We start from the raw sequence: 14,464 nt of genomic DNA on the forward strand, positions 1-14,464 counted from the left end.
GGGCTTCTGTTGAGTTTTCTCTCCCAGGGGTCGCTTTCCTAGGGCAGGAGAGGTGGGCAAACAAATGGAGCTTAAAATTCCCTTGTCGAGGCTGGAGAGGTGGCTCGGTCGGTCGTTAAGAGCACTGGCTGCTCTTCCAGAGGACCTGGGTTCAATTCCCAGCACCCACATGACGGCTCAGAACTGTCTGTAATTCCCATCCCAAGGTGTCCTCACACAGATATACGTGCACATAAAGTAAAAGTAAATCAATCTTTCAAATAAAATTCCCTTGACCCGACAGCCGGTTGGCCGAGTGTGGGAGACTGGGGCAGGAGGATCTGTGGTTCGAGACCACCCTGTTAAGCGGCCAGATTGTGTTACAGAAGACACTGCCCACCGCCCCGAACAAAACACCGGGCATTGGTGCTAAGAAAGAAAATGAGATGTTTTCCAATTTAAGTACTTTAGATTTAAAATAGCTTTTCTCAGCCAGGCGGTGATGGCTCACCTCTTTAATCCCAGCACTCGGGAGGCAGAGGCAGGTGGATCTCTGTGAGTTCCTGGCTAGCTCTGGTCTACAGAGCGAGTTCCAGGACAGCCTCCAAAGTCACAGAGAAACCCTGTCTTGAAAAACCAAAAAAAAAAAAAAAAAAAGCTTTTCTCTTTTGATTTACATCTATTTTAAGGGCTTCCAAGAAAATCTAAATAAATATTCAGGGTCAGCAGATACATTTTGGTTTAAATAATTTGCTAAACAATTGGGTAATACTAATATATATATACAATTATACATATTAACAAATATACCATTTATATTTTATGTGTTTAAATATAAAATTATTTTTATATAATCATATATACATAATTTGCTTATTTATTTTCAGACAGGGTTTCTCTACACAGCTCAGGCTGTCCTGGAACTCACTATGTAGACTAGGCTGGGCTCGAAGTCACAGACATCTATCTACCTCTGCCTCTAAGTGCTGGGATCAAAGATGAGAACCATAAGGTTTAGCCCCATGCTAGTACTTTTTTCCAGCAATTTTTTTTTTTTTTTTTTTTGGTTTTTCATGACAGGGTTTCTCTGTGGCTTTGGAGGCTGTCCTGGAACTCGCTTGGTAGTCCAGGCTGGTCTTGAACTCACATAGATCCGCCTGCCTCTGCCTCCTCCCGAGTGCTGAGATTAAAGGCGTGCGCCACCAACGCCCAGCTTTTCCAGCATTCTTGTTTGCTTTAAATGTTTTTTTAAGCTTTATTTATTTTGTATGTTTTTTTGCCTGCGTGTATATATGTACATGCCCTGTGTGCCAGAGGTGTCCTTTGACGTGCACATGTGCCCACACACACATTAAAAAAAGATAGAGGGGCTGGAGAAATGACTCAGCAGCCAAGAGCCATCCTGAGTTGAGTTCCTGAGAATGTTGAGTTCCCACCACCCACCTTGGGAAGCGCCTGAACTCCAGCTTCAGAGAATATGCTGCCCTCTTCTGGCCTCCACAGGCACATACAATTTTAGAAGTAAACTAAAATCTCTCTATAAATAAAAGAAAACGGCCAGGACTGGCGATACAAGTGTGTAACTCAGCCACTCAGAAGGCATGCCTGGACTACCCCACGAGTTCAAGGTCAGCCTGGGCAATTGCAAGATCCTATCTCAAAAAGCAAAATAAAAAGACTCAGGGATGCTAGAGAGAAGGCTCGGAAGTTAAGAGCATTCACTGCCCTTGCAGTTCATTCCCAGTACCAGTTCTCATGCAGCTCACAATCACATGTAATTCCAGTTCCAGATTCAAAGCCCTCTTCTGGCCTTATAGGGCATCTGTGACATGTGCACAAATACACATTAAGTTAGAAAGAGACAGACTCTGATAGACTGAGCAAGCTTGTGACACAGTTCAGTACTTGCCTAGACTCTCCCAGTAAGGGGTTGGGGTGTGGCTCAGTGATAAGAGGCCCTGCCTAGAATCCCCCAGTGAGGGGCTGTGGGTGTGGCTCAGTGGTAGAGCACCTGCCTAGAATCCCCCAGTGAGGGGCTGTGGGTGTGGCTCAGTGGTAGAGGCCCTGCCTAGAATCCCCCAGTGAGGGGCTGTGGTGTGACTGTTGCTAGCCTGTGGGTGGCTGAGTTCAAACCCCAGGACCAACAAAACAGTTGCCATTGTCTCAGCTACTTACAAACACGACCCCTCAAGGGCTGTGAGCACTAGTTAATGGTCCTCCCCTAGGCATGTGCTTTAGAGCCCACTCAGGGGCTGTTATCCTCAGGATGTGCAGCACCTGTTCATCTCAATGCACGACAGGAGACATGATGAGAGTTCCCGCCATCACTTTCTAGCTGGCCAGGCTGACTTCCTGATACACTGGTGTGTGGCAATCCCTTCGAGAGATGGTGTGCCCGTCTGTCCTTGACTCACTTTTTTTTTTTTTTTTTTTTTTTTTTTTTGGTTTTTCGAGACAGGGTTTCTCTGTATTGTTTTGGAGGTTGTCCTGGAACTCGCTCTGTAGACCAGGCTGGTCTCGAACTCAGAGATCCGCCTGCCTCTGCCTCCCTAATGCTGGGGTTAAAGGCGTGCACCACCAATGCCCGGCGACTCACTGACTTTTTTTTCGGGTCCCCTCCCCCCAGATAAGGTTTCTCTGTGTAGTCCTGGCTGTCCTAGAACGCCCCCTGTAGACCAGGCTGGCCTCGAACTCAGAGCTCCGCCTGCCTGTGCCTGAGTGCTGGGATTAAGCACCACCACTGGCTGACTGACTGTCAGTCATCATGGTGATAAGCACTTACAGGAAGGGAACCCTGAGCAGGAGCCTGCCATTAGACACTGAGAATTCCCTGCACTGTAGAATACTACAAGTCCAGCTGGTGTGTGCACAGTAGCCATCAATTTGTGGAGCTCAGGAAGGGTTAGAAATCTGAAGCCAACCCGAGCTATAACGAAATCTACATAGAGAGGGAGAGAGGAAACTTCTCCTTCCGGATATAGCGTCATCTCCTGGATTTACCTACATCCATCTGTAGTTCCAGCTCCAACTCTCCTCTGGTCCCTCAGGCACACTCACACATGTGCACAGACATCAATACATAAAGGATAAAGGTTTGGGTGTTGAGACAGGGTTCTCCGTGTAGCACTGGCTGTCCTGGAACTCACTCGAGACAAGGCTGGTCTGAAATTCCGAGATCCGCCTGCCTCTGCCTCTTGAGTGCTGGGATTAAAGGTGTGCGCCATAACGCCCTATAAATGCATCTTAAAAAGAAACCTACACTTCATTTTAGAACAAGAAAGACAGGGACTGTGAGGTCCCTGTGCGAGGGCACCCCACCTTCCTGCCCAGCTGCCCCATGCACACAGGGAAACTTTTCCAGTGGGTTTTTATTAGTAGTTGCATCAGGATTCAGGGTCCCAGGGTAGAGACCATCATAAACCCAGGTCCCCCTTTACTATATGGGAAGGACGAGAACAGGAGAGGTGGGCGGAGCCAGGTCAGATCTTCCCGGGAAACGTGCCTTCTGCTCTTCGGTCATCCCAGGCTGAGACCTGTAAGAGATAACGGCATGACTCCTCCTGTGACAAAACCACAGCTTTCCTGCCTTTATCCACGGATGGGTGTGGCCAACAGAGGACCACAGGTGCCTGCTATGTGCTAACCGCTGTCGAGAGGATAACCGCGGCTCAGAAAGACAGAACCACTGTTCTTTTAAACTGTACACAGGGCTTGTCTTGAACTCAGAGATCCGCCTGCCTCTCCCACCCAGTGCTGGGACTAAAGGCTTATGCCACCAACGCCCAGCAAAAATGACCCTTCTAAATGAGCTGAGTCTGCGGGAGAACAGGCAGGAAACCCAGGTCACCAGTGAAGCGCGTGAACTGCTCTTGTAGACCGCACTCATCCCTGAGCACTCACACCAGAGAGCTCACAACTGCACGCAACCCAGCTCCAAGTCATCTGAAACCTTCTCTAGTCTCCTCGGGCATCTCCCGCACCTGCACACACCCACACACAGGAACAGACATAACACAACACTGGTTTTGTTTTTGTTGGTTGTAAGACACAGTTTCTGTTTAACAGCCCTGGCTGTCCAGGAACTTGCTTCGTAGACCAGGCTGGCCTCAATTTCAGAGATCAGCCTGCCTCTGTCTCCTAAAGGCATGTGCCTACTCCGACGCCACAACCCCATTTGTTTTTTAAGATTTATTTGCCAATAGCTAGACAGGAGGTATAGGTGGGACGAGAGGAGAGAGAGAGAGAGAGAGAGAGAGAGAGAGGGAGGGAGGGAGGGAGGGAGGGAGGGAGGGAGGGAGGGAGGGAGAGAGAGAGAGAGAGAGAGAGAGAGAGAGAGAGAGAGAGAGAGAGAGGAGAGAGAGAGAGAGAGAGACAGGGTTTCTCTACATAGCCCTGGCTGTCCTGAAACTCACTCTGTGGACCAGGCTGGCGGTGACAGCACACACTTTTAATCCCAGCACTAGGGAGGCAGAGGCAGGTGGATCTCAGTAACTTTGAGGCCAGCCTGGTCGACAGAGTGGGTTCCAGGATAGGCAGGACTACACGCAGAGAAACACTGTCTCGAAAAACCATGAAATAAATAGATAAGTAAATAAATACATAAATGAATGAATGAATGAAATAACCAAACACGTAAAGCACACCAAGGGAGCTGGAGATGCTCAGTGCTCACTTGCTGTTTTTGCGAGGACCCAGGCTTGATTCCAGCACCAAAATGGTAGCACTAGGCACCCACTCAGTACCTGCACATGCGCGCGCGCGTACTCTCTCTCTCTCTCTCTCTCTCTCTCTCTCTCTCTCTCTCTCTCTCTCTCTCATACATATAAAATAAGAAAAAAATCACACACAAAGAAGCCTCAGCACGCTGGGCGTTGGTGGCGCACGCCTTTAATCCCAGCACTCAGGAGGCAGAGGCAGGCGGATCTCTGTGAGTTCGAGGCTAGGCTGGACCGACAGCCTCCAAAACAATACAGAGAAACCCTGTCTCGTAAAACCAAAAAAAAAAAAAAAAAAAAGAAGCCTCAGCACTTACAATCCCAGCACTTAGGAAATAGAGGCAAAGGGTCAGAGGCTCAAGGGTTCAAGGTTAGCTTCAGCCGTCTCGTGAGTTTAACACCAGCCAAGATTGAGAGGCTCTGGTCAGGACAGTTACTACAACAAAAACTAGGACATGAGGCACAATGACTTTTGGCAAATCACCCTTTATGCTAGTAGTCCCAAGTCACGCACGCACACAGTGCTGAGGAAATCGGAAATCATGAAGACAGAGGGAAAAACATTTCCTGTCATGGATTTATTCCTCCAAAGACCAAGTCCAGCTAAAGGGCAGAGGTTTTTGTTTTTGTTTTGGTTTTTCGAGACAGGGTTTCTCTGTGGCTTTGGAGGCTGTACTGGAACTAGCTCTTGTAGAACAGGCTGGTCACGAACTCAGAGATCCGCCTGCCTCTGCCTCCCTAGTGCTGGGATTAAAGGCGTGCGCCACCAACGCCCGGCCGGAGGATTTTTTTTTAAGATTTATTTGTGTCAGGTGTTGGTGGTGCAGGCATTTAATCCCTACACTCAGAAGGCAGAGGCAGGCAGATCTCTGTGAGTTCGAGACCAGCCTGGGAGCTACTCCCAGGACAGACAACCCCCAAAGCTACAGAGAAACCCTGTCTCATAAAACAAAACAAAAACAACAACAAAAAGGGTTATTTGTTTATTATGTATCTGGTGTTCTGCCTGCATGTATGCCTGCACACCAGAAGAGGGCACCAGATCTCATTATGAGCCACCATGTGGTTGCTGGTACTCTAACCTCTGAGCCACCTCTCCAGCCCCCCCCCCACTTTAATTATTAGAAGTTAAAAAAAAAAGCAGCCTACAACCAGGCATGTTAGTTCAGGCATCCAATCTCAGCCTAGGGAGTTAGAGGTTGGCAGACTGGTGAATTCAGGGCTACCTTACTACATGACAAAAATCTACACAAGCTCGAGCCACTGTGAGACCTTGCTAAAAGAATAAATAGAATGTGAACCATATCTGTATAAAGTTGCAAACACACACACAAACCCACCACCAGCAGCAGCAGCAGCAGAGGCAGAAAAGGAGGAACAAGAAAAGGAAGAAAAAGAAAAGGACCTATCTATCAACTTACTTAAAAATTCTACAAAAAACTAAAGTTTTGTTTTTAGGAAAACTAAATGTTATTAGGGAAATAAATGATGGCTGGGCAAAAAACGATTCAAAGATTCAAATGCACATAATACAGGTACTGACCTTTGCTCCCACCAATACATATGCTAAGATTAGAAATGTCTTACACACACACACACACACACACACACACACACACACACACACACACACACGCACGCATAGGTACTGACCTCTGCCCCAAATGTCTTAAACACTTATACACATACACACACTGCCCTTTGCCCCCACAAATACATATACTAAGATTAAAAATGCCTAGCCAGGCAGTGGTGGCCCATGCCTTTAATCCCAGCACTCAGGAGGCAGAGGCAGGAGGATCTCTGTGAGTTCTAGGCCGGGCTGGACCAACAGCCTCCAAAACAATACAGAGAAACCCTGTCTTGTAAAAACCAAAATAAAAATAAAAATAAAAAAAAATAAATAAAAAGAAATGCCTTAAACACTTAAATACACACCACACACACACAAGCACACTGCCTGACAAGCTACCTACCATGTGCCAAATGCAGGCCTGGAGGCTGGGGGAGGGAGGGCTGCCGTGAGATCAGAACCTAAGATCACCCAGAAAGAAATCTTGGAGCGTCAGATGAGAGGGCATGGCAGAGAGGAGATAGGAAAGTTAGGCCAGCTTGGTGGTAGGCACCTGGACTCCCAGTACTGGGAAGGCGGAGCCAGCAAAGACTGCTGTGTGTTTACATGAGTACCAGGCTATTCAGAGCTACCACCCCGAAAGCCAAAACCGGGGGTGCAGAGGTGGTCAGCAGTTAAAGAACACTGGTTCACTCTTAGTGCACACGTGGTGGGCAACCCCCATCTCTAACTCCAGGTCACCCCCATCTCTAACTCCAGATCACCCCATCTCTAACTCCAGATCACCCCATCTCTAACTCCAGATCACCCCATCTCTAACTCCAGATCACCCCATCTCTAACTCCAGATCACCCCATCTCTAACTCCAGGTCACCCCCATCTCTAACTCCAGATCACCCCATCTCTAACTCCAGATCACCCCATCTCTAACTCCAGGTCACCCCATCTCTAACTCCAGATCACCCCAACTCTAACTCCAGATCACCCCATCTCTAACTCCAGATCACCCCATCTCTAACTCCAGGTCACCCCCATCTCTAACTCCAGATCACCCCATCTCTAACTCCAGATCACCCCATCTCTAACTCCAGGTCACCCCCATCTCTAACTCCAGATCACCCCATCTCTAACTCCAGATCACCCCATCTCTAACTCCAGATCACCCCATCTCTAACTCCAGATCACCCCATCTCTAACTCCAGATCACCCCATCTCTAACTCCAGATCACCCCAACTCTAACTCCAGGTCACCCCCAACTCTAACTCCAGGTCACCCCCATCTCTAACTCCAGATCACCCCATCTCTAACTCCAGATCACCCCAACTCTAACTCCAGGTCACCCCCATCTCTAACTCCAGGTCACCCCCATCTCTAACTCCAGGTCACCCCCATCTCTAACTCCAGATCGCCCCATCTCTAACTCCAGGTCACCCCATCTCTAACTCCAGGTCACCCCATCTCTAACTCCAGGTCACCCCCATCTCTAACTCCAGGTCACCCCCATCTCTAACTCCAGGTCACCCCCATCTCTAACTCCAGGTCACCCCATCTCTAACTCCAGGTCCCGGGATCTGACGCTCTCTTCTGGCCTCCCTGGGCACCAGGCACACACCTGGTTCACAAATAAACACGTAAGCAAAAGATCCACACCCAAAACATAATCTCTTTAAAATTAAAAAATAAGCAGGGCAGTGGGAGGCAGAGGCAGGAGGATCTCTTGAGTTTGAGGCTAGTCTGGTCTACAGAGTGAGTTCCAAGACAGCCAGGACTACACAGAAACCCTGCCTTGAAAAACAACCACCACTACCACCAAGAAAAAAAAAAAAAAGAAAAAAAAAAAAAAGAAAATTACAGAGATTGGAGATATGGAAATGGCTCAGAGCTTAGGAGCAGCTGCTGTTCTTGAAGAAGACCCGCACCCCATGGAGCTCACTCACACCCACCTGTAACTCTAGTTTCAGGGGCGCCAACGCTCTCTTCTGATCTCTGCAGACACCACACCGGCATGAGGTGTACAGACAGATACACAGGCAAAGCACCCACACACGTAAAACAAAATAGATAAAGAAAGTGCAATAGGATGTCTTAAATATGGCCGTCAAAAGAGGAACAAAATTCAAGAATTTATGTATTATTTAAAAATATAATTTTGAGCTGGGTGTGATGGCGCACGCCTTTAATCCTAGCATTTGGGAGGCAGAGGCAGGCGGATCTCTGCGAGTTCGAGGCCGGCCTGGTCTACAGGGTGAGTTCCAGGACAGCCAGGGCGGTTACACAGAGAAACCCTGACCCTGTCTTGAAAAAAACAAAACAAACAAACAAAAAAAACAACCACAACAAAATAAATCAATCTCTCTCTCTCTCTGTCTGTCTCACACCACACACACACACACACACACACACACACACACACACACACACACACACACACACTTCCTGTGCCAGAGTTAAAGGTTAAAGGGCAGAAGCAAGCCGCAGGGGAAGCTGGGTCTGCCCAGTGGGTGGACTGCTTGCCTAGCATACAAGAAGCATGGCATCCACCCCAGCGCTGCTTCAGACAACCCCGGCTCCCAGGAGGCTGAGGCAGGATCTCAGGAGTGCAAGGTCACTCAGGACTACAAAGAAGTCCAGGCTTCATAAGACTCTGTCTAACAATAATCCCTACCCCACAACAGGTCAAAGCAAATCACAAAACAGAGTAGCCAATACAAGAGGCTGGAGGGATGACTCACCAATCAAGGGTACTTGTTCTTACAGAAGACCCAGATTCGATTCCCAGCATCCACATGGTGGCTCACAACCACCTGTAACTCCAGCTCCAGGAGACCAAACACCTTCTACTGACCCCTACAGGCACTAGCACACACATGGGTGCTATACAAACACATGCACTTTAAAGAAAAATGATGGAGCTGGGTGGTGGTGGCGCACGCCTTTAATCCGAGCACTCGGGAGGCAGAGGCAGGCGGATCTCTGTGAGTTCAAGGACAGCCTGGTCTACAAGAGCACAAGAGCGAATTCAGGGACAGCCTCCAAAGCCACAGAGAAACCCCGTCTTCTAAAACCAAAAAAGGATGTGCAGAGCGAGTTCTAGGACAGCCTCCAAAACAATACAGAGAAACCTTGTCTCGTAAAGCCAAAAGAGGATGGGGGTGGGTGTCTCAAGTAGCCCAGGATGACCTTTAACTGCTGCTCTGCCTCCTGGGGGCCAGGGTTCCAGATGTGCTACCACGAACCTGACGACCTGAGTGTCATCTGTGACGGTGGGAAGGGAACCTGACTGCATGCAGCTGCCCTCTGACCTCTGCACACAGGCAGTGGGCACACCCGTACCACCCACACGCATCACGTGTACAGCAGTACATTTATGAAAAACTGAGAAGAACAGAGTGGAAAGCTGAGTCTCTACTCAGTCTGGACCGGGGCCCGAGCCTTTGACCCCAGCACTGGGGAGGCAGAGGCAGGCGGGTCTCTGTGTGAGTGGGAGGCTAGTCAGCCTGCTCTGCATACCGGCTGGCCTCGAACTCACAGAGATTCCACTGCCTCTGCCTCCCGACAGTGCAGGGATTAAAGATGTACGCCACAACCATCCTGAAAGTTCACGTTTGTACAGAGCATGGCCGAGGCAGCTCTAGGAGAATGGACCTGCCTAAGGGCCCTAACTGAGGAGGTACCGGTGACACTCCACAGCTGGGCCCACCTTGGCCCTTAGGGATGAACTCTCACTAGTCACCATGCTCCTCTCTGCTCGGTCCCCACCGGAACACCCAAGGGTCCCACTGGGAGGCGCATACCCATGATACAGGGCAGAGGGACTTGTACACACGCCGGTACCACTCGCACACGGAGACGTCACCCCCCTTCGCGTTCATGGCCTTCTCGCAGCGGTGGAAGTCTATGGAGAGAAGAGATTCCGATCAACCCAGACCAAGTGCATTTTTGAGAAAATTTCCATGTGCTTTTTGTTGTTTTTTTAAAGATTTATTTAATTATATATACAGTATTCTGCCTGCATGTACACCTCCAAGCCAGAAGAGGGCACCAGATCTCATGACAGATGGTTGTGAGCCACCATATGGTTGCTGGGAATTGAACTCAGGACCTCTGGAAGAGCAGCCAGTGCTCTTAAGCTCTCAGCCGTCTCTCCAGCCCTCCATGGTTGGTTACACACACAGGGCGAATGCAAATTCAAAAGGTACCATAAAGAGCTGCATACACCTGACCTGGGCAGTTACACTGTTGCTCAATGTGACATTCTGGATCCAGGAACCATAGCAAAATATGAGGGGCCTTTGAAGATTATGAAGTCCAGACACGGCCGGGAAAGGGTAAGATGGTCTTGCTCATCAGCAAAGTAGACAGGAGGGGGTGACAGTGTTTGCTTTGTTTTATACTTTTCGAGGGGAGGTGTCACGGAGCACCAAAACCTAACTATCTTCAATTTGTGGTGTCATGCCTCTAGTGACGAAGGGAGTGATGGCAATACCCATTTTCTACATGGATTGTGGATGGATGCAGGAGTCACTTCTGAACTGATCGTTTACATGTTGTATTCACTTGTATGTTGTGTGCGTGTGTGGCGCACACACATACACACACAAAATGCATACATAATTCTTCAAAAAAAATTTATCGTTGAGACTCAAGTTTGTGACTTTGACAGCTAGTATGAGGGGTACGGGCCCTCCAGACCGTATGTATATCCAGAGTGAACGGATGCAAGCTGGGATGCACGAGTCCCCGTGCCCCATCGTCCCTCATGAGGCAAGAGGTATGTAGAAGACACCGGCAAGACTCACGCACGCACGCACGCACACATGTTACCTTCCCACCCTGGTACTCTGCTTACCCAAGTAGTTCTGCCAGCAGTTCTTGGTCTGGTTCTGGTTTGGGAAGCGGCTGTCAAAGGGGGCGGTTTTGTAGTTCTTGATCTTAGTCTGGATGTCTTCAGCCATGGTGCTCACTCCTGGATGCCAACAGAATTTGGACATGGGCAACCGTTCCAGGGATGCCTGGGCACAGGCGTGTCAGACCAACGAGGCCCACGGGAGAGTCCAGACCAGAATGTGAACAAGCTATTCCCCCCTCCTCCTCAGCAGACACAGGAACGATGAAGGGCAGGGAAAATGCACGCATCTGAGTGTAGATGCCTACTGTGGCTCAGGAGACAGAGGCCTCCGTGGCAAAACCAGGCTTTATCCTTAGATTCCAGTTAGCACTCACTGCGTGCATGGCACATACTATGTGCACTCTGTCAGTCTAAAAGGCATTACTATAAAAAAAAATGCTGGGCGTTGGTGGCTCACGCCTTTAACCCCAGCACTCGGGAGGCAGAGGCAGGAGGATCTCTGTGAGTTTGAGGCCAGCCTGGTCTACAAGAGCGAGTTCCAGGACAGCCTCCAAAACAATACAGACAAACCTTGTCTGGGGCGGGGGGAGCATTACTATCTCTATTGTCTATACAAGGGACAGGGTGACTAGATGCCTTCCCAAGGTCACACAGCACCCAGATGGTTGTGCTATATCCATCATCACCCAAAACATTACAAGGAGTCTTGCTGCCACACACTCACCAGGGTCCTACGAACCCATAGATTTCTCTCAGAATACGGCTACATACATGGCAAAGTTGCTTAGGGTGACCAAAAAAAAAAAAAAATGGCCCAAAGGACTTGGTCAAGTACCACAACTGGAGGTTAACCCCGAGCGGAGACGGCGATTTGTTGTGACACTGGCAACTAGAATGTGTGAGGTAGTTGTGATTTTTGACTGCTGCCAAATCTACTTAAGTCGCTGCTTTCGTTCCTAGTGGAAGTAGACGCTACATTTCTTTTCTTTTCTTTTCTTTTTTTTTTTTTTGGTTTTTCGAGACAGGGTCTCTCTGTATTGTCTTGGAGCCTGTCCTGGAACTCCCTTGGTACACCAGACTGGCCTCGAACTCACAGAGATCCGCCTGCCTCTGCCTCCCGAGTGCTGGGATGAAAGGCCTGCGCCACCACCGCCCGGCTAGATGCTACATTTCAATGAGAGGTTAATAAAACCACCTCGCGACTCCCCCATATGCATGCAAACACCTTAGCGCCTCGAATTCTATTGACTCTGAGTACCCATGGGGTTAAAAAAACAAAAAACAACCCTTTGATAGGATGCCTGAAGGGATGACACAGCCAGCGTCACCGAACCCGAGATAAACTCTCTATTCTAGAGCATCTTGGGGGGGGGGGGAGAACCTTGGCCAGTGTCAATTCAAGGGACCCAAAGGAGCCGGGCACCTGGGGCAGGGCGGAGACGGGGGCATTTAACAGACCCAGGGTCGGAAGTAATTCTGTGCATCATCTCGGGTTCTGAGAGCTGATCAAGGATGATCAAGGCGCCGAGGCGGGCATCAGGCTGGGTGCAAGCCGTGAACCCCGCATAGCGGAGGCTGGGGCGCGTCACACCCCAGGGGACAACGGCGGCCCCGGCTGGCGGGGCTGGAGGGTGGAGTAAGTTAACAGAGACTGCTCAGAATGCGGCCTCGCCCCAAGAGGGAGGGCTACGGTGGTCAGCTCAGGGCCCGGGGATGGTCAGCTCAGGGCCCCGGGGATGGTCAGCTCAGGGCCCCGGGGATGGTCAGCTCCAGGGCCCCGGGGCCCGACGCCGCCACGGCGGCCGGAAGCTTCCTCCCGGGCCGCTTCTCCGCTCTGGACTGGGTCCCTCGGGATCCCCGACCCTTCCGCACTCACCTGGAGACCGCCCCGGAGAAGCCGCTGCTCAATGTGACCCTTAGCAAAGACGCCAATGTCAGACGGGAAGCGGAATTCCAGACGGGCCGGAAGCTGCGAGGGGAGGAGTGGAGCTGAGTCCTCCGCGAGGCTAGAGAGGCCACGGGGAGGGGGGCGCGGGAGGGGGCGTGCCCAGAGGCGGGCCTGGCCACGCCCACTCCCAGAGGTCCGCCCTCCGACCGAGCACTTCCTGCTCGTTGTTGTTGCCGGTCCCGCCGGGGTCTTGCGTTGCGCTCGGCAGGCTCTTGAGTTCTAACTGCGGCTGTGTCGTCCCCTGCCTGTCCTTCCGGGAGGAAAAGGACAGTCGCGGGGCTGACGGCAGAGTAGGAATGGGGAAAACAGCCCAGATAATCTGCTTGCGTCTTGAGACAGAATTTTGCTAAGTGGGCCAGGCCGGCCTCGAACTCAGATTCCGACCGAGTGCTGGGGTTAGCAAACGCGTACCATTAGGCCTGGACTCGAAAGTTATTTTCGTTCGCGCGTTGTGGGGTGTCCAGCAGAGGAGACTGCTCGGGCATGAGTTTAAGCCAACAGAAAGTGTTTTACTAGGCCGGGCGTTGGTGGCGCACGCCTTTAATCCCAGTCTCAGGAGGCAGAGGCAGGCGGATCTCTGTGAGTTCGAGGCCAGCCTGGTCTACAGAGCGAGTTCCAGGACAGGCTCCAAAACAATACAGAGAAACTCTGCCTTGAAAAAAAAAAAAGGCACTGCTGAAGAAAATACAAAATCCTCACCTTCATAGGTACTAAAACCTTTGTTAAAAGGTGAGAAATGAACGAACGGGTCTATTCTATGGTCTCACTCATCATCATATCAGACACCACACTCCCTGTTCATTACTGTCCTCAAACCTCAGAAATCACAATTTACACATTCAGACAGCTGACAGACCCGAGTTAATCAGAGGAGACTATAGGACTTAAATGCTAGGTCCGCTGGAAATAGTTCATTGTACCGTTGATTTTTTTTTAAGACTTATTAGGTAGACAGCGTTCTGCCGGCATGCACGCCTGTATGCCAGAAGAGGGCGCCAGATCTCATTACAGACGGCTGCGAGCCACCCTGGTTGCTAGGAATTAACTCGGGACCTTTGGAAGTGCTCTTAGCCTCGGAGCCATCTCTCCAGCCCCACGGAATTTTTTTTAAAAACTTGTTCATATAGCCTGCGTGATCTATCAGGTAATCCTGTTCGTCCTGGCTTTATACTATTTCCAGAGCCTTCCTCTGCTACATGCAGTCTGGATCCTTCCTCCTGGAGTATTATGGCAGGTCCATTCCCTGGCATCTCGGCGTTCCACGGTGTGCACCCTCCGCTGTAAGGACGCTGTTAACACCTCAGGTAGACCACGTCCTTTCTTCAGCCAGAACGCATTCCCTGGCTTCTGGTGTAACTAGGCTAAAGCTAAAGCCGTTGCAAATGGCCCGCTTCCTCGA

General features: G+C 50.2%; 1 protein-coding gene across 1 annotated transcript; it reads right to left on the bottom strand.

Moving 5' to 3' along the window:
- Window positions 1-3,329: 3,329 nt before the first annotated feature.
- Window positions 3,330-13,148, bottom strand: LOC101836746 (cytochrome c oxidase subunit 6B1). Its single transcript, XM_005081804.4, has 4 exons — window positions 12,994-13,148; window positions 11,118-11,234; window positions 10,063-10,163; window positions 3,330-3,512 (listed from the first exon to the last, which is right to left on the bottom strand). The coding sequence occupies exons 2-4, from the start codon at window positions 11,221-11,223 to the stop codon at window positions 3,459-3,461; spliced, it is 261 nt and encodes an 86-aa protein (XP_005081861.1). The 5' UTR covers window positions 11,224-11,234; window positions 12,994-13,148; the 3' UTR covers window positions 3,330-3,458.
- Window positions 13,149-14,464: the final 1,316 nt, after the last annotated feature.

This window comes from Mesocricetus auratus, unplaced genomic scaffold (assembly GCF_017639785.1).
Source record: "Mesocricetus auratus isolate SY011 unplaced genomic scaffold, BCM_Maur_2.0 Super-Scaffold_100046, whole genome shotgun sequence".
Lineage (NCBI taxonomy): Eukaryota > Metazoa > Chordata > Mammalia > Rodentia > Cricetidae > Mesocricetus > Mesocricetus auratus.